The following is a 25,691-nucleotide window of genomic DNA, read 5'->3' as shown; positions in this document are numbered from 1 at the left end:
TTATGCCTGCTCAGAAGCCCTTGTTTGCTCCTCCATTTTGGCAGTCTCAGTTCTGAACTAGAGCCCACCCTCCTGTAGGCAACTGGAGTAAATATGACCCCTCTAAGCCAGAGTGGTCCCATTCCCTGTGCCAGTGATTAGACACAGGCAAGTGAGCCAGACGTAGTCAAGATACGAGGGGGACTCTGCTGAGGAGCTCTGGTTAAGGTTTTATAGTCACTAAAGGCACAAGAGGAACAAAAGTTCTTTCACTGGACACCGTTGGATTATACATAACACCTGGAATCATGGTAGGCATCTCTGATCATGAATATTATTAGCTCAGAAAGAAAATGCTGAGAATGACAGGTTGGGAAGGAAGGAAGGAAAGCAGGGTTCTTGGTATCTCTGAACCCTCTATGAATCCAGAGTTGGGTCTTTTCTCACGACCAGCAGCAAGCATCCTAATATAACCCATTTCACAAGCAGTTGTGTTGCTGAGGAATACATGTACACACTGTGCATGCAATCCTGCTCAGAAGGCGATGTAGGGAAGCCACAGTAATTCTCTCTCAGCCATCGGCACCTCATTCAAACCACTGTATTGTAACTGAGTCCCAGGCTTAGCTGTGAAGGGCTCACAGGAGACTGCTTCTACATGAACAGTAAGCCCCACAGTCTTGTGGTCCAGTCATAGAAAACAAGAAAACCTTGTGCTCTACTACACTCTTTCATATCACCACTTCTAAATAAGTTAATTGGGAAATAAGTGATTTGTCCCAATCCTTCGCCTGGTGATACAATATACATCGTTTCAATGCACACAGAGATGAATTTAAGGAATAAGCAAGGCCTTTTGACAAGTTTTACTTAGCAAGTAGAGAAAGCTTTTTTTTCCATAGAAATAAGGTTTAAATATCTATGGGTTTTTTTTCATTTTTTCTTTAAATTTTTGTTACGTTAATCACCATACATTACATCATTAGTTTTTTTAAAAATTTTTATTGTTATGTTAATCACCATACATCATTAGTTTTTGATGTAGTGTTCCATGATTCATTGTTTGTGCATAACACCCAGTTCTCCACGCAGAATGTGCCCTCTTTAATACCCATCACCAGGCTAACCCATCCCCCGACCCCCCTCCCCTCTAGAACCCTGTTTGTTTTTCAGAGTCCATCCTCTCTCATGGTGCGTCTCCCCCTCCGATTTACTCCCCTTCATTCTTCCCCTCCTTTTTTTTTTCTTAACATATATTGCATTATTTGTTTCAGAGGTACAGATCTGTGATTCAACAGTCTTGCACAACTCACAGCGCCCACCATAGCACATACCCTCCCCAATGTCTATCACCCAGCCACCCCATCCCTCCCACCCCCCCAGGTTTAAATATCTATGAATCTAATCACCCTCCCACTTGATAATTCTAGTACCTAACATGTGAACTTGGTCTTCACTGGTTCCCACAACTCACCTTTTGATATTTGGTTTTTCTTCTTTGTACTTTTTCTACCACATTCCTTTATCCCTATTTACTCTTTCCCCTTTTTCCACACTTCCTTATCCATAGAAACTATCTGTTTTGCAGGACAGACAGAATTACAGCTTCCTGGTTCAGAACGAGCCTGCAAGCCCTTTCAAATCATTGCAGGTTTTTGTTTTTTTTTAAAAGATTTATCTATTCTAGATAAATAGATGAGTGGGAGGGAGGGGCAGAGGGAGAGAATCCTCAAGCAGACTCCGTGCTGAGTGCGGAGGTGACTCGGGGCTCAATCCAGGACCCAGGAGATCAGGACCTGAGCTGAAACCAAGAGTCGGATGCCCAACCGACTGAGCCACCCAGGCGCCCCATTTCAGGCTCTTTTAAAAAGAATATGCTGGACAGTTCACAAATGAAACAGTCTTATTTGAAATTTTATTTTATTTCCATCTGTAAGTACTGCTATTTGTTTGAATTGCTCACATAGTCTATTCTATCCAAAAAGGAAATGTCAAGTGCTTCTAACAGTGTAAGCACCGTCGACACAATCTACCCAAAGGTCTTCCGAAAATCTAAATGTTAGGCAAACCACAAACTGGATGTTATTTCTCTGGGCCATGAGATTGTCAAAATCAGTTTGATTTTTTAAAACCCATCAAATATCAATCATGGCAAGGAAGACCATTGAGCTGATTCCTGATAATTAAGTAATGTTATCACTGAACATCATTTATCCTAAATGATTACTGGCATCAGGAAGACCTTGGGGTAGGGGCTCTTCACGAGTGACACAGGCACGGCTTGCCCAGGAATGAGCAGGTGTCCCCAGAACAGTTGTGTGCTACAGACTTCCTCTGCTGTTCCTTCCCTCTCCGCAGTGCTCAGGCCCTACGTCTGAGAGGACAACGTTCAAACTTGCCAAAAGTTTTCACAGCAGAGGCGAGTGGAGGAGGGCTTGTGAGGTACTCATTTTTGAAGTGCAATCTAAATACTAAAAATGAGAATCAGATCTCGAGTACTTGAGCCTATTTATATTGCCTCAATGCATTAAAGTTATTTTACATGTCTAGTCTGCCTTCTCTCTCACAGGATGGAGGATAGCTGGGAGGTTTAAATGAGATACAGTATGTGACAGCCTAGCCCAGTGTCTGTATACCCAGTAAATATTCTTCCCATCCACCGCCGCATCCCCAAATAAAGAGGTTAGTCCTTGAACTTTGAAAGTACTTTGTAAGTAAGAAGAAATTAGTTTTGCTGTCAACATCCTTGTCAGTCTGATTCTGACTTGCTTCTCTTTTGTAAAATAAACACTTTATACTATTTGAAGTATACACGAGGTTTCATTTTTGTTCAGTGTTCTTTACTTTTCATTGGGAAAAGTTATTTCTGAGGAATTGAAACCCCCGAAGGTAACCACAACAAAAACTTGTTAATTTTTTTTTTTTTTTTGAGAATGATGATTCAAAGGCAGACTTGTAGAGAAATCATATTTAGGAGAAAGAAGGCAAATGCAGCCTCTGAAGGGAACTGTTCTAATTATTACCTTAAAAAGTAAAGTTTTTTAACTAAATTCAAGGACCTAAGACAAAGCACTACTTTAAAATCACAATGACTGAACAGTTAGGTGAAAAACATAGCTGAACTAGGAAAGGGGAGTGGACTTCAGAATAATCTTAAATTGGGACAATGATTCTTCAGTCCTAGATGTTTCTGTTATCTGAATGTCCTGAATCACACCATTTCCTTTTTTACCTCCCACAAGGTCTTCACTGAAATTGCAAAGCAGTATTCTCACAGAACTAAATAATAGTTGTCATTTTGTTAGGATTCAAAATTTCAATCCAGTAGCCATCGGGATCTTGGATAAATGCCAGGCCTTTCATTTTACCTGTAAGATGAAATTTTTTAAAAATTTAAAATTAATATATATATTAGTATATATATATTTTAAAGATTTTATTTATTTGACAGAGACACAGCGAGAGAGGGAACACAAGCAGGGGGAATGGAAGAGGGAGAAGCAGGCTTCCTGCGGAGCAGGGAGCCCGATGCAGGGCTCGATCCCAGGACCCTGGGATCATGACCTGAGCCAAAGGCAGATGCTTAACAACTGAGGCACCCAGGCGCCCCTAAAATTAATATTTTTTATTAATCCAATTGTTAATTTGCATTTTGACAAAGTACATTATTTTGTTTATAATTTTAACTTTAGACAATTCTATTGTCAGTGTTGCCCAAAGGCATGCTTTTCTGAATGACTAACACATATCTTCTACACATAGCTAGGAACCAGCTCTCCTGAAATAAACTCTGTAACTGGCTGCAGTTATAGGCATCAGATTTTTACTTCACCTTCATGATGCATTTCATGCTACCTGTTGAGTCTTGTCTTATTTTATTTTTTTAAGATTTTATTTATTATTTGAGAGAGAGAGAGAGTGTGCAAGCAGGGGGAGGGGCAGAGGGAGAGGGAGAGAATCTCAAGCAGACTCCATGCTAAGCACGGAGCCTGATGCAGGGCTTGATCCCAGGACTCTGAGATCATTACCTGAGGCAAAACCAAGTCAGATGCTTAACTGACTGAGCCACCCAGGCACCCCAAGGCTATCTTACTTTAAACAGGAAAAGAGAATAGGGAGGTGTTCGAGCAGGTAGCATGGCATACCCACACAGCCAAAAGACCCAGAGGCTTGGGTCATAATGAACTCTTTAAACACTATTCTAGGTCACTCAAGCTGTCAGTCAGTCTTTCTCCCAGGAATTCACAACTGGGATTGAGAGGCTAGTAGGTCTAGTAGTAGAGTTGTTTGCTTAAATGGAAAAATGTGACCTCAGCAATCTATTTTGGGACCAAGATGCTAAATTAGTTTGACTCCTATCTCTCTTTGGCTCTTTTCCCCAAGATCAACCCCAGAGGAACATATATGGAAAATGAAAAAAAAAAAAAGTGAGAACTGGGGTGATGACTGGGGAAAGGAAGAAGAAGGGATGGGGTGACTGTTTTAACCTGGTCCGTATGGAAATGGGTAGTTTGGGCGTGGACCAGAAGGCAGTCCATCATAGCTGTGGGAGAATAAACAGAAGGGGATTTGTTACTTTGGGTCTTGCTCCTCCCAGTGCCTTGGGCATCAGCTCCTGCCCCCACACTGGCGGGGGTTCACACGACTAGTTCCGATGTCCTCAAGAGTAAATGAGGGCAGTACAGAAGTCTTATGCCTGTGAGGAACTGACAAAAACAGGTGAGAACCAACCGATCTTCCCAGCCTTCACCTTCCACACAATCAGGGTTAGGGAATGAGCATCTCAGAAGGAAGTGTCTCCTACGAAGACTCCTTCTCTCTGAGGGACAGAGGGGACGAAGATGTGACGGAAGAGCTGTTCTGCAGAATGCAAGGTGTTTAACTCTCGTTTTCAGGGGCCCAGGGATCTCTGCCTGACCCATCTTCCTGAGAGCATGGGGGCTGTTAAAGACTGGGATCTAACCTCCCCCCTTTCACACTGCCTGATGCACGGGAATAGTAAGAGTTGCAATGACAACTCCTCAAAGTAACAAGAATTTGAGGAACATAACCATAAAACAAACGGATTATAGATTCAAACAGAAGAACAAAATATTAAACCAACAGACCAAGACCTATTAAAACATGTAAAAGTGATGAACAGTATGAACTATAACCAATATGAAACAAGAACAAGAAAATATTTAAGGAACTGAGCAAAAACTAGGGATCAAAATTATAATAGCTGAAATTAAGAATACAATAGATAACACAAAAGATGACTAACAGAACAGATACATTTGAGGAAAAATTAGCTAATTGGCATGCTAGTGTGAGGAAATCTACAAAGAACAAAGAAATAACAAATGTAACAAAAGCTTCCAGAACAAAACAGAAGATAACCTGAATCAGCAGATTTTTCGATAGCAACACCGGATAGAAAAATAAGACCATGGAATTGTATTTTCAAGATCAAAGGAGAATAAACCTAAGATTTTATATTCAACAAAACTGCCATTCATATACAAAGATATGGGTCTGAGGCATACAAAGTCTCAAAAGTTTTACCTCACAAAAAACCCTCTGAAAACAGTTTTGGTTGAGATACTTAATAGAAGGACAGAAAAACCCAAAAGATGCTGCAAGAGATACACAGAGAAAAGGACTTTGATATATATATATTAAAGAAAAAAAAAAAAGCCAAGGCCAGGGGGCACCTGGCTGGCTCAGTTAATAGAACATGCAACTCTTGACTCAGGATTGTAAGTTTGAGCCCCAGGTTGGGTGTAGAGATAACTTAAAAATAAAAAATAAAATAAAGCCAAGGCCAAAGAAAAAGGAAAAATTAATCAGTAATATCCCGGTCTGGGAGGGTACCTGGATATCAAATCTCTTAATTGAAAAAAAGAAAAGGATTAAAATAAAATGTGAAATGTTTCAAATAAAAATTGAAATAATATGCTGGCAGAAACAGATCTAAGTAGAATAATTATAATACATGTAAATCCAACAAAATCTAGATATATACACTATTTCTAGACATACACCTAAAACATAAGGACATGCAAAGGTTGTAGAAGGATAAATATCAGAGACCAGCCATTTATTAACTAAGGAGATGTGATGCCATTATATTAAAATCAGATAACATAGGCTTTAAAGAACTTATTTTGGGGTGACTAGATACACCCTGAAATAGTGAAAACCAGTGGCCAGTGAGAGAATATGGTAAGGTCAAAGTGTGGGGAGAGAGCCTAGGTTTTTGATGGCTCTCCAGACTCTGCGTCTAGTCCCTTGTCAAGCAGCCCTAACTTGCTGTCTTAAGTTCCCTAAGATACCTGGGTATTTTTCCATTCCTCTGTTTTCCTTATGCTGACTGAAGTGGATTTCTTCAAAGTTACTGCAACCAGAGGGACTGACTACAACAGTAGCCTCCGTGGTTGTTTCGTAAATGTTATGTAACTGAAGAGAAGCCGGGAGAAAGCAAGCAGCAGACTCACCATCGTCAGGTTTCTTCACAAATTTGACTCCCAGCTCTTCAAATCTTTTACAAGCACCATGTACATCAGGAACAGCGATTCCAATGTGACCTTAGGTGGCCACCCCCAAAACAAGGCAGACAGAAGGAAGAAATAATTACTGCAGGGTATCCAAGGGCCACAATTAGCTTCCAAAACTAGTTTATTTCAAAACATTAAGGCACCTGAAAAGTGACTGAATCAAGTAAGTTCAAAACTTGTATTAAAGAACAAGAATCTAAGTCTAACTGGCTGCGTATAATAAGCTAATTAGTAGCTCTGAGTTATAAATTATTTAAAATAAGCCCAATATTGGGCTCATGTATAGTTCAATCGGTTAAGAATAACTACCAAGAAAAAGTAATCATTTACTCATACTTAACAGGTTTGTTGTGGCCACTGACTATATAGCAGCCAATTTAAGCCTGCAATCCTGTCATCTTGATTGAGAGGTTCTAAATCAGGACAGAAGTGTATGCTAGCAGAAATGGGGGGTTATTATCAACCACAGCTTTTTTTTTTTTTAATTAAAAGGTCTACTGGAAATATAATACTGATACTGAAAAGTGAAATCATTGTAAGAGAGTAAATGTAGGGTTTAGATGGATACTATGACATTAACTCCTAAATCAAATTTTTCATGGAAAATTAAAACAGCTATACTCCTAAGAAGTTGATTATTCTTAATAAGTACCCAATGCACAAATCACACAAATCCATGTATACTACATAGGAACAGGCCAACATACCAAATCCTCGAGGGTCTGAGTTGCCACTGTGGTAACTCTGGGTCTCATCATCTTCCGTGCCCCAATTGCTACAAAAGGAGGGAAAAGAGCATTACAAGTGACCTGAAGAACAGATACTCTACAGCAATAATCTCTTTGAAATCTTGGCATGTATGTATGTAACTTCATATACTTGGTTTCATCTTTGCCACTGTAAAATTAAGGTTTCAACTATAGAAAAGGCAAATGCATAAAATATGATTTTAATTAGACTTGAGATAAAACCAGGCATCTGGATAACAATAATGATAATAGTAGCAACTGTCATTTATTGTACTTTATAGAGGATATTTATTTGTTTGAGGATCTCATTAAATCTTCCAAACAGCTCCATGGGCTAAGATTCGAGTCTCCATTTCATGAAGGAGACTGCCACTTAAGGGGGTGACAGAACATGTTCAGGGTCACGGAGTTATCAGAGCCAACACTCATGTCTAGGTCTGTCTAATTCCAGAGCTGTTCTGAATCAGGGACACACTAAAATCATACACCCTGCAATAAATGCTCTTTTGTTAGTTGTTCCAAAGGACACAGAAACAACATAAAGAATAAAAACAACATTCCTAAAATGCTGGAATTATGAAGACCTTAGTTCTAGTAGTGTCTAAATTCATTAGCTATTGTTTGGAGTTATCTGGCCAATTCTGTCTTACTTATATTCTCTATCCAAAAGATAATGATCTCACTTGCCCCCAACTATGCACCAGAACAGTACCAAAGACCAAAAATCCATCATAAAAGACTCAAGCTGGTACAAATGCAAAGTGATTAGGTAGACAATTAAGCTTGTAAGTAAGGAAAAAAGATTTATAAAAATGTAGACTGTACAGAAAGATAAAAACTGATACTCACTGTGTCAGTTCAAGGGTAGCTTTCCTGGAGAATACCCATGCTACTTTTTCATCTTTATCTTTTGGGATGTCATTTTTTTCCTCATAAGCCAAGAAATACAGTGAGAATTTCATAGTGGGAAAATCTAATTTTTGGAGTAGCCTGAAATTAAACAACAAGCTGTAATCAATTAACAACAGGAAAGGTTGTTTTATTAAAACATATTCATATTAAAATCAACATGACAATATTCAAGTTCTAAGAATATGAGCCTATTTACTAGGAAAAGCAGGGGGAAATTGGTGAAAATATCTCATTGAAAAAAACCTATTCAACTGTAAATATCAGTTAAATAAAAAATTTTTACAAAACAAACTTATAATTCTTCAAACATAATGAAATTTAGCTGGAATTATGGTACTTGTTTATAAATGGCAAAAGTATCTTCAGAAGAAAATTCTGTCCATTTTTGGTGAAAAATACAATGCATTACCTTATTGTTCTTTCAGATATATGACATTCAGTTAAATAAAATATCATACTATGCCAAAACTCCTAGGAAAAGAAAGTGAGGATAGACAGATGAATATCCCAGAAGATGTGAATGTCAACGATACAGTGGTTAACCATATGAGATACCGCAGAAAGGTTACACAGCATTAAGACTGTGAACAGGTGACTAGATATGGAAAGGTCCTGAGGGCAGTTTTAGCAGCATGGGGCAGCAGAAGGTGGACCACCCTGATGGAGACAAGGGGAGGTGAGCAAGCACGGTTGACCTATATAGACAATGGGTGATAATGGGAAAAAGGGCAAGAATTATGCTAGAATAAAGGTTTCAGCTTGTCTGTAGGTTGAGGGAAAAGAGCCAGTGGAAATGGAGAGACTGAGAAGAGACAAAGAGTGAATGAATTACCAATCCTAAAGTTTTAAAAAAAGATAGTTGAAGAGGTGCCTGGGTGGCTCAGTCAAGCGTCCAACTCTTGATTTCAGCTCAGGTCATGATCTCAGGGTCAGGAGATCGAGCCCTGCATGGGGCTCCACACTGGACATGGAGCCTGCTTAAGATTCTCTCTCTCTCCCTCTCCCTCTGCCCCTCCCCCCCCAAAATAGTTGAAGTCATGCCCTATAAAGTGAATTTAAATTATTTTGCAAAGAGTAGGGTAGAAATGAGGATGGACACAATACGGTTTTATTTAGATTATTGAGGACTAAATGCCAAAGATGACCTTATTCATAATAAGAGACTAGCTGAAACCTACCTAGCAAATGGAAAGTTTCTCAGCTCTATTTCAGATCTTTTAACTATCACCGCTATGTAATACACCTTGGCCCACTGAGACCAGCACTGACTTACCACAAGTAAGATTTACCCTAACATGTTTATAATAAAGGATCGAACACCTCAAATACTCCAGCCATGAAAACCTATCTCTGCACCTACTAAAGCAGACTGCACAAGCCTTACATGCCAATCTGGTGGGAACTGGAGCAAATGAACCTGTTGTAACATGCTTTTCTCAGCGAGTGTTATCTTTCAGTATAATGTCAGGTTGTACCCTGTTTGGGGGCTCTTGAAAAACAAGGTCAACACTGGAGGATATCAGATCCCAGTAACTTAATGTCTTTAAACTTTGGTTTCTTCCTTCATCTGTAAAATGGGGAATAAACCTATTTCATGAGCTACCGTGGAGGCTGAATGAAAAATATGTAAGGTGCCTGGCAAATACCGAGTGTTCAATGTATTTGTTTTTTGGGTTTTTTTTTTTAAGATTTTATTTATTTATTTGAGAGAGAGACACACAGCCAGAGAGGGAACACAAGCAGGGGGAGTGGGAGAGGGAGAAGCAGCCTTCCTGCTGAGCAGGGAGCCCAATGCAGGGCTCGATCCCAGGACCCTGGGATCATGACCTGAGCTGAAGGCAGTCGCTTAAGGACTAAGCCACCCAGGTACCCCACAATGTATTTGTTTTCACTCTGTCTGTTAAATATGCTGTAAACATTTGCTAAACTGCTTTTTCTGGAAAAAACTGTAAGAAACTGTTAACAGCAGTTATCTTTGGGGACAAGGACTGGGAAAGGGAGGCGGCCACTTTTTATTTTGTATTTTTCTGAACTGGTCAGATTTTCTAAACAAACATATACTGTATTACTTGAATTTTTCTCTCAATGTCAATGGAGGTTATCCAGGCAGTCAATTTAAAATCACTTAATTTTGGGGCGCCTGGGTGGCTCAGTTGTTGAGCGTCTGCCTTCGGCTCGGGTCATGATCCCAGGGTCCTGGGATCGAGCCCTGCATCGGGCTCCCTGCTCCGCGGGAAGCCTGCTTCTCCCTCTCCCACTCCCCCTGCTTGTGTTCGCTCTCTCGCTGTGTCTCTCTCTCTCTGTCAAATAAATAAATAAAATCTTAATAAATAAATAAATAAATAAAATAAAATCATTTTATTCTTTATGTATCTATCTTGTCAGAAACAAACAAAACCCCCTCATGTTATTCAGAGAAACAAATAAAAAATAAACAAATATGCTTTAAGGATTACAAGATCAGTGGATATCACCTGTTCAGCAAAAGAGAATACACCCTATAAAAAATGAGACAGATGGCCAATTTCAGGTAAACTCATTCATTTTCTAAGTAATACATCTTTATAACTGTATCTTTTCCAAGGTAAAGAAGAGGACATAACATTAAAAGGATTTGAACACATTAAGGATTAAACAGCTCTGAGAGAGAAGGGAGGAAGAGAACACCCAAGTGCTCAGCCAGCGAGCCTTAATCCCAGATGCTGGGCCAAAAGGACTTCTGTGATTTTTGAAGAAACGTTTAATCCATTTTTTAAATGGATCTGGAAACATTCCCTATATTTGCAAAGCTATGCGTTTAACCATTACAGGCACCAATAAATAGTTTACTTACGTCATTCCAAGAACTCTAGTATAAAAATCCAATGACTTCTTAGGATCCTTAATTCGTAGCATGGTCTGCTGCAACAGAAAATCCTAAGGAGAAACAGTGCCTATTAAACAGGTGTGATGTCTGCCACTTGTTAGCAACATTAATTGTGCTTTCTATTGCAGGATATGGTCAGCCTTTGTAACACAATGTTTCAGAAGAAAGCAACTTTGTCCCCTCAGCCTTACCTGGCCCCCACACCTACCACTTACACTGCCTACAGCTGTCTGCCCAAGGATGTTTCCTAGTCACAGGAGCAGGCCCCGGTGTGGGGCAGGCCCAAAGTGCCAGGCAGTTCACACCCTCCAAATGACCCTCAACCAACAGTGGATAAAAAACCTGGCTCCCCTGGCCCTTAGTGGGACAATTCTACAGCATGTTCCACACAGTCTCTCAGAGACTTCCCTGCAGGATTAAAGCCCAGTTGCTCTAAGGGGTAATCCACTTCTACATACTTTTTATTGCCTCCATTCCCCACTCCACAGAAATTTCTCTGACTACCTCCCAAATAAACTACTTACAACCAAATCCTTATATCCAGTCCGCTTTTGGATGACCCAAAATGAGATAGTGATGTTACAAATAAAGAATACAACTACTGTAAAATGTGTTAAATGAATGCATAAATGCCTTTCCAGAACTATTTATTGGTAACCATAGCAAGAAGTTACTCACAAGATCCTAGACTCTAAATAACTAAAAGGGTAAGAAGTTACTGTCTCTAAAACCATTGTGAAACTGTCCAATTCACAAATCAGGAAACAAAAGGCTTGACTTCACTGAGAAAAAGGTAGACTATTTCAATTCATGGAGTTAAGATTCTTAATGGCATTGGTAATAATACTTTGCCTTCATTCGGTACAGTAACCATGAAGTATTATTATCTACAGGTATTAATGGCCCCATTTTATAGATCACCCAAGGTGATTAAATTGTCCCAGCCTTCTGATTCTAAGTTCAGGTCTCTTTCTACCATAGATGCCTTCCAAACCGTGAGTCCATTAACTACATTTATGCTTCCTAACAGATTTTTTTCCTGTTATACCCACAGGTTGACAAAACAGGCCTGAAAATTCTGAACTCTCCCTTTGCAGACACATAGACATCTCTCCCCTATAACTCATATCATATAAAATACAAATGTATTTTTACTCATTCAGCATCATTAGGAAGTGTTTTTCTATTTTGTTAATTTTTTTTAAGATTTTATTTATTTATTTATCAGAGAGAGAGAGAGAGAGAAAGCACAAGCAGGGGAAGCAGCAGGAAGAGGGAGAAGCAGGCTCCCCGCTCAGCAAGGAGCCCGATGCGGGACTCGATCCCAGGACTCTGGGATCATGACCTGAGCCGAAGGCAGACGCTTAACGAACGGCGCCACCCAGGCATCCCTATTTTGTTAAATTTTTAAGTGACCAAAATGAACTCTTAAGCATTAAAATCCTCATTTAAAACAAAACTAGCCTAAGAACTACTTTATCTTAATAAGTAGATCTTAATGAATATAATAATTTGATTCTTCATTCACAGGTTATCATCACATATAAGGCAGTTGGCTTGGAAATTATGTTTCTAGAATGCTTGGATTGCTTTCCTCTGGCAGGTGCTGAACTCCTAAAGGTCTCAGTTTCAGCAAGCAGCTGAAAAAGGGAAAATCAGTTCCTGACATCCAGATAGTGGCCTGGAGCTCACAACAAGGCCTTGGTTTTCCCCACTGGACAAAACTGGAAAAAAACGTACAAAGTCACTCTGTGATTGCAATGAAGAGAGATCAAAATGCAGCAAAAAAACAATTCCACTTCATATTCTTGTTTAGCACAGATTAAAACAAGACACTGTTTGAACTTTGGTCAGGTAGGTGGAATCTATACACACAGGTTTACCAAATGATTAAAACTATCCGAAAAATATTAGTTACTGTTGCATACACAAAACTTCAGCTATGTACCTCTCTGCTTTTAAAAACGTGCGGAATTTACTTATTTTGATGACTTGGGGACATTTCTATAAACATGGACTGTCGTCTTACAATGTAATATAGGAGTTCCTATATTATTTACATTCACTACTACTTGTCCCTGTATTGAGATGGTCCCTGGAACTCCTGTTTTTATTTTACTCTTTTAATGAGTTTTTTTGTCCCCTCACTCACCATTAAGCTATTAGTTGTCAATTCTATCAGCACAAAACTGTCCTTTTTTGGACACAAGAAAGCTAATTTCCCTAAATTCTTTGACTCTACACTTCTCACCACCTCTGCTAGCACCCTGATCCCAGCTACCCCACCTCCCACCCAGTCTGGTTGGTACGCCTCTCTCACCTTGTCCCTTACAATCTATTCTTGGGGAAATCTTTTAAAGTTATTTCAGATCACTCTTCTGCTCAAAAACCCTGGAAGGCTCCCCATTTCACTCAGAGTCAAAGCCGAAGTCCCTACAATGGCCCTCTATGGTTGGCCCCCATTAGCTCGCTCACCCCTCCTCTCGCCTACTCACTCAGCTCCACTGCAGTCTTCAGCAACTCACTAAGGGCCTCTGCTAGAAGGCTCTTTGCCCAGAGCCACTTTTTTTCTTTTTAATCTTTATTTAGAAGTAGGCTCCACACCCAATGTAAGGCTTGAACTCATGACCCTGAGATCAAGAGTTGCAGGCTCTACCGACTGAGCCAGCCAGGCGCCCCTCCCCAAGAGCCACTTCTAAACTTTTTAACTTTGCTCAAATGTCATCTTCCCAATGAGGCCTTCACTAACCACCATAACTCTTCACTTACCCCTTTTCTTCATTTTCTTTTTCCATAGTACTTGTCACCTTTCAATATGCTATTTACTGTATTTATCTTTCATTATTTTTCTTTCCCTATTAGCATATAAACTCCATAAGGACAGGGGTGTTTGTTTTGTTTACCGATGCACCTCAGAACAGAATCTGGCACAGAGTAGATACCCAATGAATATTTGTTGAATGAGTAAATGAACTTTCACTATGATTTTTCTTTCCAATCAAGCTGCATTCAACATTACTGCAAAAAAAAAAAATCATTACACTTACATAATAACTGCATGCCAGACACTGCTCCAAATGATTTACAGAAATCAACTCGTACATTCTTCACAACAACCCTATGAGATATGTATCATTACCACCCCCATTTTACTGCTGAGAGAGTGTAAGAGAAAAAGCAGTTTGGTTCCAAAGTCCTTGCTTTCAACCACCTTGGCTAAACTGCCTCTAACAACGAAGAAATAGATAAATAATGACACAGGCATAATAGAGTATTTTGAATACATTTAAAATGCTGCTTTAGAGGTATATTAAATGGCAGGGGGCATTCACATGGTATATTAAGTTTAAAAAGATATATATGTATGGTTTATTTAATATGCTATTCAGATTAATTACATCTTAAAAGTAATGCTAAGCCTTTAATTTTATTATCTACAATAACATAGCTACATACTAAAACTACATATATATAAATGAATATTAAAATGAACCTTTAAAAGTCTATACATAGTGGGGCACCTGGGTGGCTCAGTCTGTTAAGCATCTGACTTCGGCTCAGGTCATGATCCCAGAGTCCTGGGATCGAGCCCCGCATCGGGCTCCCTGCTCAGTGGGGAGTCTGCTTCTCCCTCCCCCTCTGCTGCTCCCCCTGCTTGTGCTCTCTCTCTGTCAAAGAAATAAATAAAATCTTTAAAAAAAAGCCTATACATAGTTAACAATACTGTATTGTATGTATACCTGAGAGTTAAGAGAGCAGATTTTTTAAGACAGCAGAACCTAAAAGCTGTCAGCACATACACATAAAAAAGTAACTATGTAAGGTGATCAACACATTTACTAACCTTACTGTGGTAGTCATTTTGCAGTATATGTGTAACAAATCAACACGTTGTACACCCTAAACTTATACATTGTTATGTGTTGATTATATCTCAATAAAGCTGGAAAAATAGTTTAAAAAAAAAAAGAGAAAAAATTGGGGCGCCTGGGTGGCTCAGTCATTAAGCGTCTGCCTTCAGCTCATGTCATGATCCCAGGGTCCTGGGATTGAGCCCCGCATCCGGCTCCCTGCTCTGCGGGAAGCCTGCTTCTCCCTCTCCCACTCCCCCTGCTTGTGTTCCCTCTCTCGCTGTGTCTCTGTCAAATAAATAAATAAAATCTTTAAAAAAAAAAGAGAAAAAAAAGGAAAATACAGCACTGTTCCAACTGAGAAGACTCAATATAATAAACACATTATTTCCAAGTAAATGTATAGATGAAATACACACTCAAGGGGCGCCTGGGTGGCTCAGTCGGTTAAGCGTCTGCCTTCAGCTCAGGTCATGATCCCAGCGTCCTGGGATGGAGCCCCATGTCAAGCCCCATGTCGGGCTCCCTGCTCAGCGGGGAGTCTGCTTCCCCCTCTGCTGCTCCCCCTGCTTGTGCGCACACTTGTGCTCGCTCTGTCAATAAATAAAATCTTTAAAAAAAAATAGACTCTAATCCTATTTTTAACCTTAAAATAAGTCTATACATGGCAAAAAAAATTAAAGGTATATTCGATATTAGTGGATTTATTCATAAAAAAACAGGTTTATAAATCCTTTGCTACAAAAATGTTATTTGGATATAAAAAAACAAGCAGGGCTTGCTTTTTATAAAATGCTCAAGTTATTCTATGCTAATAGTTTGCTTTTTATCACCAACATATTCTGTCAACTCTCTGTACTTCTGGTAAACACCTGAAAGATCCTTCCTCAAAAACCCCTAAAAATGACTATTTATTGCTATGGTTCTAAAATATTGTTTAAAATAAATATATCTTGTGTTTAAAAAAGTAGGACTTACATTCATGTCCTATCTCATCAGACAATTCTTAACTTTGTCTTTCCCTTATCATGCTTTAAATTTAGACAATGAAAGCAGTCTTTTATGCCTAAAACTATCTTTGGGTTTTCTGGGATGGCTACTAGGTAACAAAGATTTGCTCCTTTGCTTTATAAAAAGAGTAATATAAATAATCAGGCTTTAGGAGAGCATTGTCCAAATTTAATTAGCTCAAAACTACTTTGATAAAACTTTAATGGTACACTCAAGGATGTTTCTAGTGCACATCCTACGTGTCTGCAATATCATCCTGACAAAATTACAAAGGTGGGACAGGGATGTGAACCAAAGGGTCAAGGTCCCTTTGAGCACCTCTAAATGGATTTTTTGGTGTTAAGATGAGACTTGGGTAAATTTTTTTTTTTTTTAACCTATGGATGTTCTGTTGCTCCAGCACAATTGGTTGAAAAGCCTATCCTTTCTCCATTGAACTGCGTTCACATCTTTGCTGAAAATCTGTAGGGCATATTAGTGTGGGTCTATTTCTGGGTTCTCTATTCTGTTCCACCAACCTGTGTCTTCTCTGCCGATCCCACAAACTAGTGACTACTGTAGCTATATAGTAAGTCTTAAAATCAGAGAGACTGATTGATTCCTTCCACTTCATTCTTTTCAAAATTTCATTATTCTAGCTTATGTGCCTTTCACAGAAGTTTTAGAATAATTTTACCTACCGAAAAAAAAGTTTGTGTTAAACATGTTTATCAATTTGTGGAGGACTGACATTTTTACTATGCTGAGTCTTCTAATGATGAACATAGTATGTCTCTCTATTATTTAAATCTTTATCAGTACTGTGTAATTTTCAGCATATAAGTCTTATATATGGTGGATTTATACCTAAGAAATTTTGTTAAGCAATTTTATTTTTAATCTTGGTGCTCATGTGTTTTCTGCTAGTATACAGAAATAGAATTGATTTTTATATGTTTATCTTCTGTCCTGTGACGTCAATGAAAGCACTTATTAGTCCTAGAAGAGTTTTTTGTAGATTCCTTAGGATTTTCTATGTACAATCATGTCCTCTGCAAATAGGGACAGCTTTATTTCTTCCTTCCAATCTGTATGACTGTTAATCCCTTTTCTTACCTTACTGCCCTCGCTTCTAGCACTATATTCAGTAAGAATGGTAAGAACAAACATCCTTGTCATGTTCCCCCAAATTAGGGCAGAAGCACCAACATTAAGTAAAACATAAATTTTTTTATAGATGATCTTTATCAAGTTGAATAGTTCCCCTCCATTCCTATTTTTTTTCCCGGAAAAAAAACTTTAAACATGGATGGTGAATTTTGTCAAATGCCTTTTTTGCATCAATTAACATGATCATGGGATTTTTCTTCTTTAGCCTCCAATATAATGGATTACTTTGATTGATTTTTGGATACTGAACCGGCTTTGCATACCTGGAATAAACCCTTAATTATGATAATTTTTTTTTTATATATTGCTAGATTATATGTGCTAATATTTTGTCAAGGATTTTTACCTCTATATTCGTGAGGGATATTAGTAATTTTCTTTTTTTGTGCTGTCTTTATCTGTTTTTTGGTATTGGAGTAATACTAGCTTTATAAAATGAATCAGGTAGAGAACAAACAGGGTTGATGGAGGGAGGTGGGTGGGGGGGTGGGCTAAATGGGTGATGGTTATTAAGGACAGCACTTGTTATGATGAGCACTGGGTGTTATATGCAAGTGATGAATAACTAAATCCTACTCCTAAAAACAATATTACACGTATGTTAACTAGAATTTAAATTAAAATTTGAAAAAAAAGTACAAAAAATAAAAAAATAAAATGAATCAGGAAGTATTCCCTCCTCTTCAACTTTTACAGGGATTGTATAGAATTGATGTTAATTTTTCTTTAATTTTTGGAAGAATTCTCCAGTGAAATCATTTGGGCCTCGAGATATCTTTTTTGGAAAGTTCTTAATTATGAATTCAATTTCCTCATGTTATAGAGCTATCACATTATTTCATATGGGTAAAAGTTATGGTGGTTTGTGTTTTTTCAAGGAATTGGTCCACTTCATGTAAATTGTCAAATTTACATGTACAGAGTTGTTCTTAATATTCCCTTATTATCTTTCTGATGTCTGCAGTCTGTAGTGGTATCCCCTATTTAATTCCTAATATTGTAACTGTGTCCTCTCTTTTATTTTGTCAGTGTTACTACAAGTTTATCAATTCTATTGGTTTTTTTTCCCTCAAAGAACCAGTTTTGTTTCACTGATTTTCTCTATTTTGTTTTTAATCTCAACGATTTCTGCTTTTTATTATTTCCTTCCTTCTGCTTCTTTTGGGTTATTTTGCTCTTCTTCTAGGTTCTTGAGGAGGGAACTCGAATTATTGATTTGAGACTTTTTTCTAATGTATGCATTTAGTAATATAAATTTCCCTCTTAGAACTGTCTTAACTGAGATTCCTTTCTCATTTTCATTCAATGTATTTTTTTTTTTAATTTCCCTTGAGACCTCCTCTTGATCCACGAATTATTTAGAAGAGTGTTATTTAGTTTCCAAGTGTTTGGAGATTTTCTTGTTATGTTTCTGCAGATTTCTAGTTTGATTCTATTGTGGTCAAAAAATACACTCTATATTATTTCAATATTAAATTTGTTGAAGTTGGTTTTGGGGGCCGTGACATGGTCTGTCTTGGTATATATTCTATGGGCACTTGAAAACAAAAATGTATTGTTATTGGGTGGGGCGTTCTTTAAAGGTTGATCAGATCTTGTTCACTGATGGTGTTGCAGAATTTGTCTATATCCTTGCTAATTTTCTGTCTAGTACTATCAATTGTTGAGAGAGGAGTATTGAAATCTCCAACTACAAATGTGAATTTTTCTATTTCTCCTTTCCATTAAATCAGTTTTTGCTTCATATTTTTTTGCACCTGTTTTTTAGTGCACACACATTTAGGATTGCTGTGTCTTCTTGGTCAACTGATCCTTTTATCATTATATAAATATACTTCTACCTATGACAATTTTCTTTGCTCTGGAGTCTACTTTATTTGGTATGAATATAGCCATTCTTGCTTTCTTTTGATTAATAATCTTATTCCATCCCTTTAACTTGCCTCTATTATTATATTTGAAGTGAGTTTCACGCAGACAGCATATATTTGAAGCATGTTTTCATTTTCTTTTATTTCAGTTATACTGAGATATAACTGACATATAGCACTGGATAAGTTTAAAGTATACAGCCTAATGACTTGATTCATATATGTTGTGAAATGATTACCACAATGTTTTGTTAATTATCTCATACATAGGTAAGTTGGGGCATGTTTTTAAATCCACCCTGCTAATCTCTAATTGGTGTATTTATACCTAATGTAATTATTGCAATACTAGGGCTTAAGTTGGCTATTTTATTTACTTTTGTTTTGTTTTCTGTCAACTTTTTCTTTGCTTTCCTGTGGGTTACTGGGACATTTTTTTATAATTTCATTTTGATTTATCCGTAGCGTTTCTTCATGTACTCTTTGTATAGCTTTCTCTAGGCGTTCTCTAGGTTGCTCTAGGCATTCAATGATACATGTCATCACAGTCACTTGGTGTCGTTTTATCAATTTGAGTGAAGTACAGAAACCTCTTTACCCTCTCCCATTTATAATTGTCTTAAGATATTTCCACTGCTGGGCTGGGGTAGAATTTCAGGTTCCCCATGTTTCTCCATTAATACAGCAAGTGGGAAAAGCCGGTTATTGTCTGTTGAGATGAAAGTCGTGGCCTCCTATTCAACCTTCTCTGATCCCACCCTGGCAGGGGGAGGGTGGACCCCTCACTGCAACCTGTTCAGCGAAGACTTGGTTCCCCACCCAGCCTTTGTTGGCATAGGCAGGGATGAAGCCACAGTTTTTTCTGTGGTGTTTGGTTGTAGTAGAGCTGTTATTGTCTAAAAGTTTCCTGCCTTATCAGGAAATACTGCCTATTTCCGGGTCCTGTGAATGGACAGCAGGTTTTCATTGGGTTTGGTTTGATTTTGTCTGCACCCATTGACATTTCTATAGCTCCGAGTTTGGGCTAAATGAGGCAAAAACAAAACTCAGGAAGCTCGCCACCATGTTGCTTCTAGGGTCTCAAGGCCCCTAGCTAGTCTGCTTCTTCTCTCCACCTTTACTTGTCTTCCTATGTTTATTTTATATAAAATGTCCAGAGTGTTTAGCTGTACCTAGCAGGAGGAAGAGGGAAAAGTATGTGCACTCCACGTTCCCAGAAAAAGTCTCCAAATGGATTGTATACAATTGCCCCAACAATGGGGTATGTTTGGTCACCATATGTCTCTTTCTAATGATGAAGACACTCATTTCTCCAGAACCGTTGCCAAGGAGCTAAGATATTCCATCTTACTCAAAATCAAGATCAGGATCTCCATGGCCTCTATCACCTTCAGTCCTCAGACAAGACAAGTCCCAAACTTGCATTAGCTAAATTTTCAGAAATGTTAAGATTTCTTTGGCCTAAAGTGTGTGTTTTGGCCTTAATAACAGTGAGGCCAACTCCCCTTGGAGCCCATCTACTCTTTTTCCCAGTGAATTTTCAAAAGTGTTCCATCACCCCCAGCAGAGAGTCTTCAACTCATCATTCAGACTCACAGGACAACCACAGGCTGAAAGGGTTTCAATCAGAAAAAGTTTGCCACCAGAGCAGGGCTAGGTTTCCCTCTTCAGCAGGAGTACTTAAAGAAGTCTGTACAGCTTAGGTACAGGGAGAAGATCTGCACTGGGTAGGAGCAGGACTCACCCTGGTGTAGAAGCCCTATGTACCAAGGAACCAGTAACTCTAGTAGCAATTCCACGGGCACAGCTTCCAGGATCTCCACAAAGGGCAGTTGTAAGAGCCACTACATTCAGGAGAGCCCAAAGCCATGACTTCCTATTAGGTATTGATAATTCTCCCTCTCCAGATGCAATTTACCAATCAAGTTATTTTTAATATAAGCAATATTGCTAAGCAACAAACACTATTTTTGTTTCTTGGGAAACAGCTAGAGTTAACCAAATGTCACATTCTCATCAAAGGGTTCAGGGCTTAACTCTTCACCCCTAGGTATCATATCTCCTATAAGACAAAAACGGATCAAGTTTTGTTTTTTCCAGACTTTTTAAAGTCACAATCACCTTCAGTGAAAGACGCTTTTGGAAATACAAGCATATCTGAGGAGAACAAAATTGTTTTCTATGTAACAGCTGAAGCGCACGGTTGATGTAGAAGATGGTTTGATATATTTTTTTCTTCACTATCTTCCTCCTTCCAGTGTTATTTGCCTGACTCAACCTATGTCAGAATGTGATAAATTGTTCCTGAAAATAATTCAGCCACTCCCTTTACATTTATTCCATCTTATCTAAATTGGTTTCATGTGGTTCTTTCCTTCCCCCTCTATAACTCAACAGCCAAAGACGTACTTCAAGTATATTCACCCTATGGATAAAGGCGGCAGAAATAGGAGACACAAAGGAAATTTTTTTAAATTAAAAATTACCTGTGATATTAGGAAACACACCTGACAGACTACTCTTAAAACAGATAATAGAAACAGGAAAATCCTAGAAGCCCTCAGGATCACGAGGCCTTTAAAATCTCATGCAGAGGGAGAGAAAACACACAAGTATGAGAGAAATAATTCTTCAGAGGCAATATCGTTCAAATGCTGGCTCTATCATTACCTTGAGTAAATCATTACTTTTCTAGAACCTTAGTTTTCACATCTTTAGAATGGGAATAATTATAGTTCTCAGCCCTGTAGAGCTGCGTTGGAAAGTATATGGGATAATGCATGAAAGTGCTTCGCATAGTGTCTCTAGAGTCCCTTGTCAGGCCAAGTCAGACACCCGGAGTCTTCCTAGATTTCTCCCTCCCCACTTCTCTGGAATCCAGTCCAAGTGTCCTATCAACCTGACTGCTTAAATCCCTCTGGAATCTTGCTCCTTGTCTTTCTAATGAGCACTATCTTGCTCATGTCCTCACTACTCCCTCCCTGGATGCCTGTCCTTGCCTCCCTGGTTTCTGCTTCTTGCACGCTTACCCAGATGCAAGCCACTGACCTTCCCATAAAGTACCAGAGCGATCTTTCTATAGTGAAAATTTCTGGATTAAAAAAAAAAAAAACATTCCTTCAGGGGTGATTGGTACCTCAATAGGTTAAGCATCCGACTCTTGGTTTTGGCTCAGGTCATGATCTCAGGGTTGTGAGACTTCACGCTCAGGGAGTCTGCTTGGGATTCTCTCCCTCTCCCTGTCCCTCTGCCCCTCCCCCCACCTTGCATACACTCTCTCAAATAAATAAATAAAATAAAAATCATTCCTTCAGTGATGCCTCACAGCTTTTAAAAGAAAGTCCCAAAAGCAAGCACATAGGGTTATTGCATACTTCTCCAACTTCATCATTTGTTAGCACTCCCCTAAACTGGTCATTCTGAACGTTTTTGGTATACCTTTATCAGTTAAAAAAGAGAGCATGCGCCCCCTATAAATATGTATTTATTTTAATTATATACATGTACAAATATACTAATAATATATATATTATAAAATATATTTACCGAATAGAAATTTTACAGAGTGAGAAAAACAAACATAATGGGATGAGGGGTGCTCATATTCTCTTTGAGCATCCTGATGAGTCTTGCATACCTTCCCCTCAACTCCCACTGCCTACAACTTCAGTCTCATATTATCTGTTAATTCCTGCATCAGTTCTCTGATGTCATATGCTTTTTATACTTACTAGGATTCTCTCTGCCTACAACAGTCATTCATCCATCTGGCCATTCTCCTTCCTTCCTCCTTTCCATTCTCTCTTCCACCTACCCCTACACCCAATTCTACCTAGCTACTTCCTTTGTATTTGGTAAAACTCAGCTTAAGTGTCACCAACACTCAAAGTTTTCCCTGACCCTATCATCTACCATTCAGATGGGACAGGATTCCAAATTATTAAAGGACCCTGACAGAGACTGTAAAAAAAATTAATTTCAGGAGATTATCACTTGGGAAAATAAGTATTTGGCCTCATGAAGACAGATGGCCAAAAATACTACCCAGGATGTCATGTGGCTGTACATTCCTTGGCCTGCCCTTCATGACAAAGATGCAGATGATCAACAGGCAAGTTGACTTTCTACTACCACTACCCTCTCCTTTCCAAACCAGGCCCCCACCACTTATTTCATCTTCTGGAAGAACCTTTCAGGTGTCCTCATCACCTCCAGACCTGGATCCCTCCAATCTACTCTACAAAATGCTTTGAAACGCTGAATGATTCCCTATTACTTATTTAAATCCAGCTTCCTTAGATGTGACATTCAAAGCTCTCTCCATGAAAGTGAGGCTCCAACCTTGCATTCTAGCCTTTTCCACCACAGCTCCACTGCTTAGATAACCTGAACTTCAACCAAAAACATGTAACTCACGTCTCCAGAACATGCCTGTACTGCATCTTTCTGCCATCTCACAATATTTTTGCTCAGATCTTTCCTCCACCTAGAATGCCCCCCCCCACGTAACTCTGTCTCCTAGATGATTTTGGAACCCCATCCATCTTTCAAGACCTAGGCCCACCCCCACCTTCTGGTTGATGTACTCCCTGATCCCCAGAGTTGAACTGTATCACTTTTCATAGTTTAGAGAAAAATAATACATTTTATCCTCCTTGCAGCTCTCTTTATATTGCTTTTACAAACACAGCCCCAGTGCCCTTAAGATCACTACAGCCAACAACAGATCTGGGGATTCAAGTGTAGGTCTTCAGACGTCAAATACCCCATGTATATACCATACCACAGATGCTACCTTCCAAAATTTCTACCTCTTATGCTCCCAGAGTGCTCTATAATTTCAACAGCACATTAATCCCAGCTCTGTCCAATGTTAGGGTTGGTCCTTTTGGTGAAGAGACCTCATCTAGTTCATCCCAGTATCCCCCAAATGTACCATGCTCTGTATATATAGCAGGTGATCAGCCATAAGGCTGAATTTAATTCACTTAAGTCTTTTTACTCTCCTTCATGTCAAGTTCCAAAATTGCTGAAGTCAGCACTCCAGAAGCAGAATAAGGGTGGAGGTTGAGAGCGTGGGAACCTCTCTGGACAAGTTACTCAATACTTCTATGCTGGAGTCTCCTTATTTGTAAAATAGAGATGGTAATTATGCCTTCTTCATAGGGTTGTCGTGAGGATTAAATTAAGTAATGTACTTCAAACAACAACCCAGGGCCTGGCACACTGGCGGTATACCAGCTGCTACTGCATATCCATTTTATGTCCCCCACATGGTACTGCAGGGCCAAAACTTATTGATTTCATGAAGTAATTACTCCACATAACCAAGAGAAATTTCAATGATGTGTAGTGTAAATTAAAAATGCTAGAATATGTATTTAACAAATTTTATAAAGATATCTCTGAAATCTTTTTTAAATAGCCCAGTACATAAAGCCCCAGTTATCTAGGAAATTAATTTATACTGAATGACTCAGTTTACATTATGTGAAATAACTAGGTATTTATACTACATAATAATAATACTATTAGAGGGTATACAAGTGAAATGAGTGTAGGAGGAAATATATTTCGTTCTTTCTTTCTTTCTTCCCCCTTAACTTCGCAGTGACTACTGTTTTTCCTAAGCTAAGTACTCGGTGCTAGTCAAAGGCTTTAGCAATCAGAGATGTCTGACTCTTCACCCTGAAGCAGGGGGCAAACTCATCCACACATATTCAATCTTCAAGGAATTTAGAAATTGCCCAATCTAATGAAAAAAATACAAAGACGTTTACTGACACTGACAGTACACTGGAATAAACCCCCCAAGCGGCTGCTGTGTCAAATCTTGCCAGCGTGGAGGCACCACACCTGAATGAGTTACACTGACTCAGTGCAGACATGTTAAGTGAGCTGGAGGGATGCAACAGGACATTCCTCTTACTGGGTCTCAGCTGCGATGAGAAGGTCGTTCCAAGATTCCCTTTGGATCTAAACTTCCCGATTACTGTCATCTCTCCTGCGGGCCACCAAGCACATGGAGGGCAGAAGTGTAGCCGTGAGCAACCATAGAAACCAAACAAAAGCGAACTTTGGGGCGCAGTTAAACTCGGAGAGATCCGATTAGTTTGGAGGAGTTAAGCCGGCAGCCAGAGTAGGCTAGGAGGGGCCGGCATGGAGAGAGACTTCGACCCTGAACTGGGAGTTCTGAAGCTGCTCTCACCCGCCATAACTATTGACCCCGGCAACACGCACACCACAGACAAGGGATCTGATTCGGGGTTGGCCGTGGCTTCCACTTACCGTCCCAAAATAAACAAGTTAATGCAAGCAGGGTCCCAATCTCCGAGGAAATGGATCCTCTCACGATTCCCTACTGGACACCACTAGCCCTTCACCCGGCCCACTCTGGTCAGCCCCAAGCGGCTGGAGCTGCAGCGGCGGCCGGATGGGGTTCGAACCCAGCCCAAGCCGGGCCTGGCTGAGCCCGGGGATGTGCTCCCCACAGGGGCCCCAGTTGCGCCCTGAGGGGCCGCTACTCAGGAGAAGTAGGTTTCTGCGCCCACCTTAGTGCTGGGATCCGGGTCGGAGCAGCAACCGAGGGCAGCCTCGTCGGTGAGGCCGCTGGATGCGGGCTGTGGTTCTGCCATGGCCGCACTGTTGTTTCACAGGCTACAGTACGGAGAACACCGCAACCACCCACACTCCTCCCAGCCCGGGTGCTACCTTTAACTCGCGACGCGGCGAGGGCGCCGCGGGGAGGGCGGCCGCTGATCTCG

At 39.5% G+C, this 25,691-nt stretch overlaps 1 protein-coding gene across 1 annotated transcript; it reads right to left on the bottom strand.

Moving 5' to 3' along the window:
• Positions 1 to 1,880: 1,880 nt before the first annotated feature.
• Positions 1,881 to 25,636, bottom strand: GLO1 (glyoxalase I). The gene is made up of 6 exons (XM_028120757.1): positions 25,479 to 25,636; positions 11,013 to 11,095; positions 8,117 to 8,257; positions 7,226 to 7,293; positions 6,459 to 6,548; positions 1,881 to 3,347 (listed from the first exon to the last, which is right to left on the bottom strand). Exons 1-6 carry the CDS (start codon positions 25,560 to 25,562, stop codon positions 3,259 to 3,261), a joined length of 555 nt encoding a protein of 184 aa, XP_027976558.1. The 5' UTR covers positions 25,563 to 25,636; the 3' UTR covers positions 1,881 to 3,258.
• Between the last annotated feature and the right edge of the window lie 55 nt (positions 25,637 to 25,691).

This window comes from Eumetopias jubatus, unplaced genomic scaffold (assembly GCF_037043125.1).
Source record: "Eumetopias jubatus isolate StellerSeaLion01/CBP00866 unplaced genomic scaffold, mEumJub1_p1.0 scaffold_6, whole genome shotgun sequence".
Classification (NCBI taxonomy): domain Eukaryota; kingdom Metazoa; phylum Chordata; class Mammalia; order Carnivora; family Otariidae; genus Eumetopias; species Eumetopias jubatus.
Note: the sequence above shows the minus strand (reverse complement) of the source record. Positions and strands in the feature narration are given on the sequence as shown.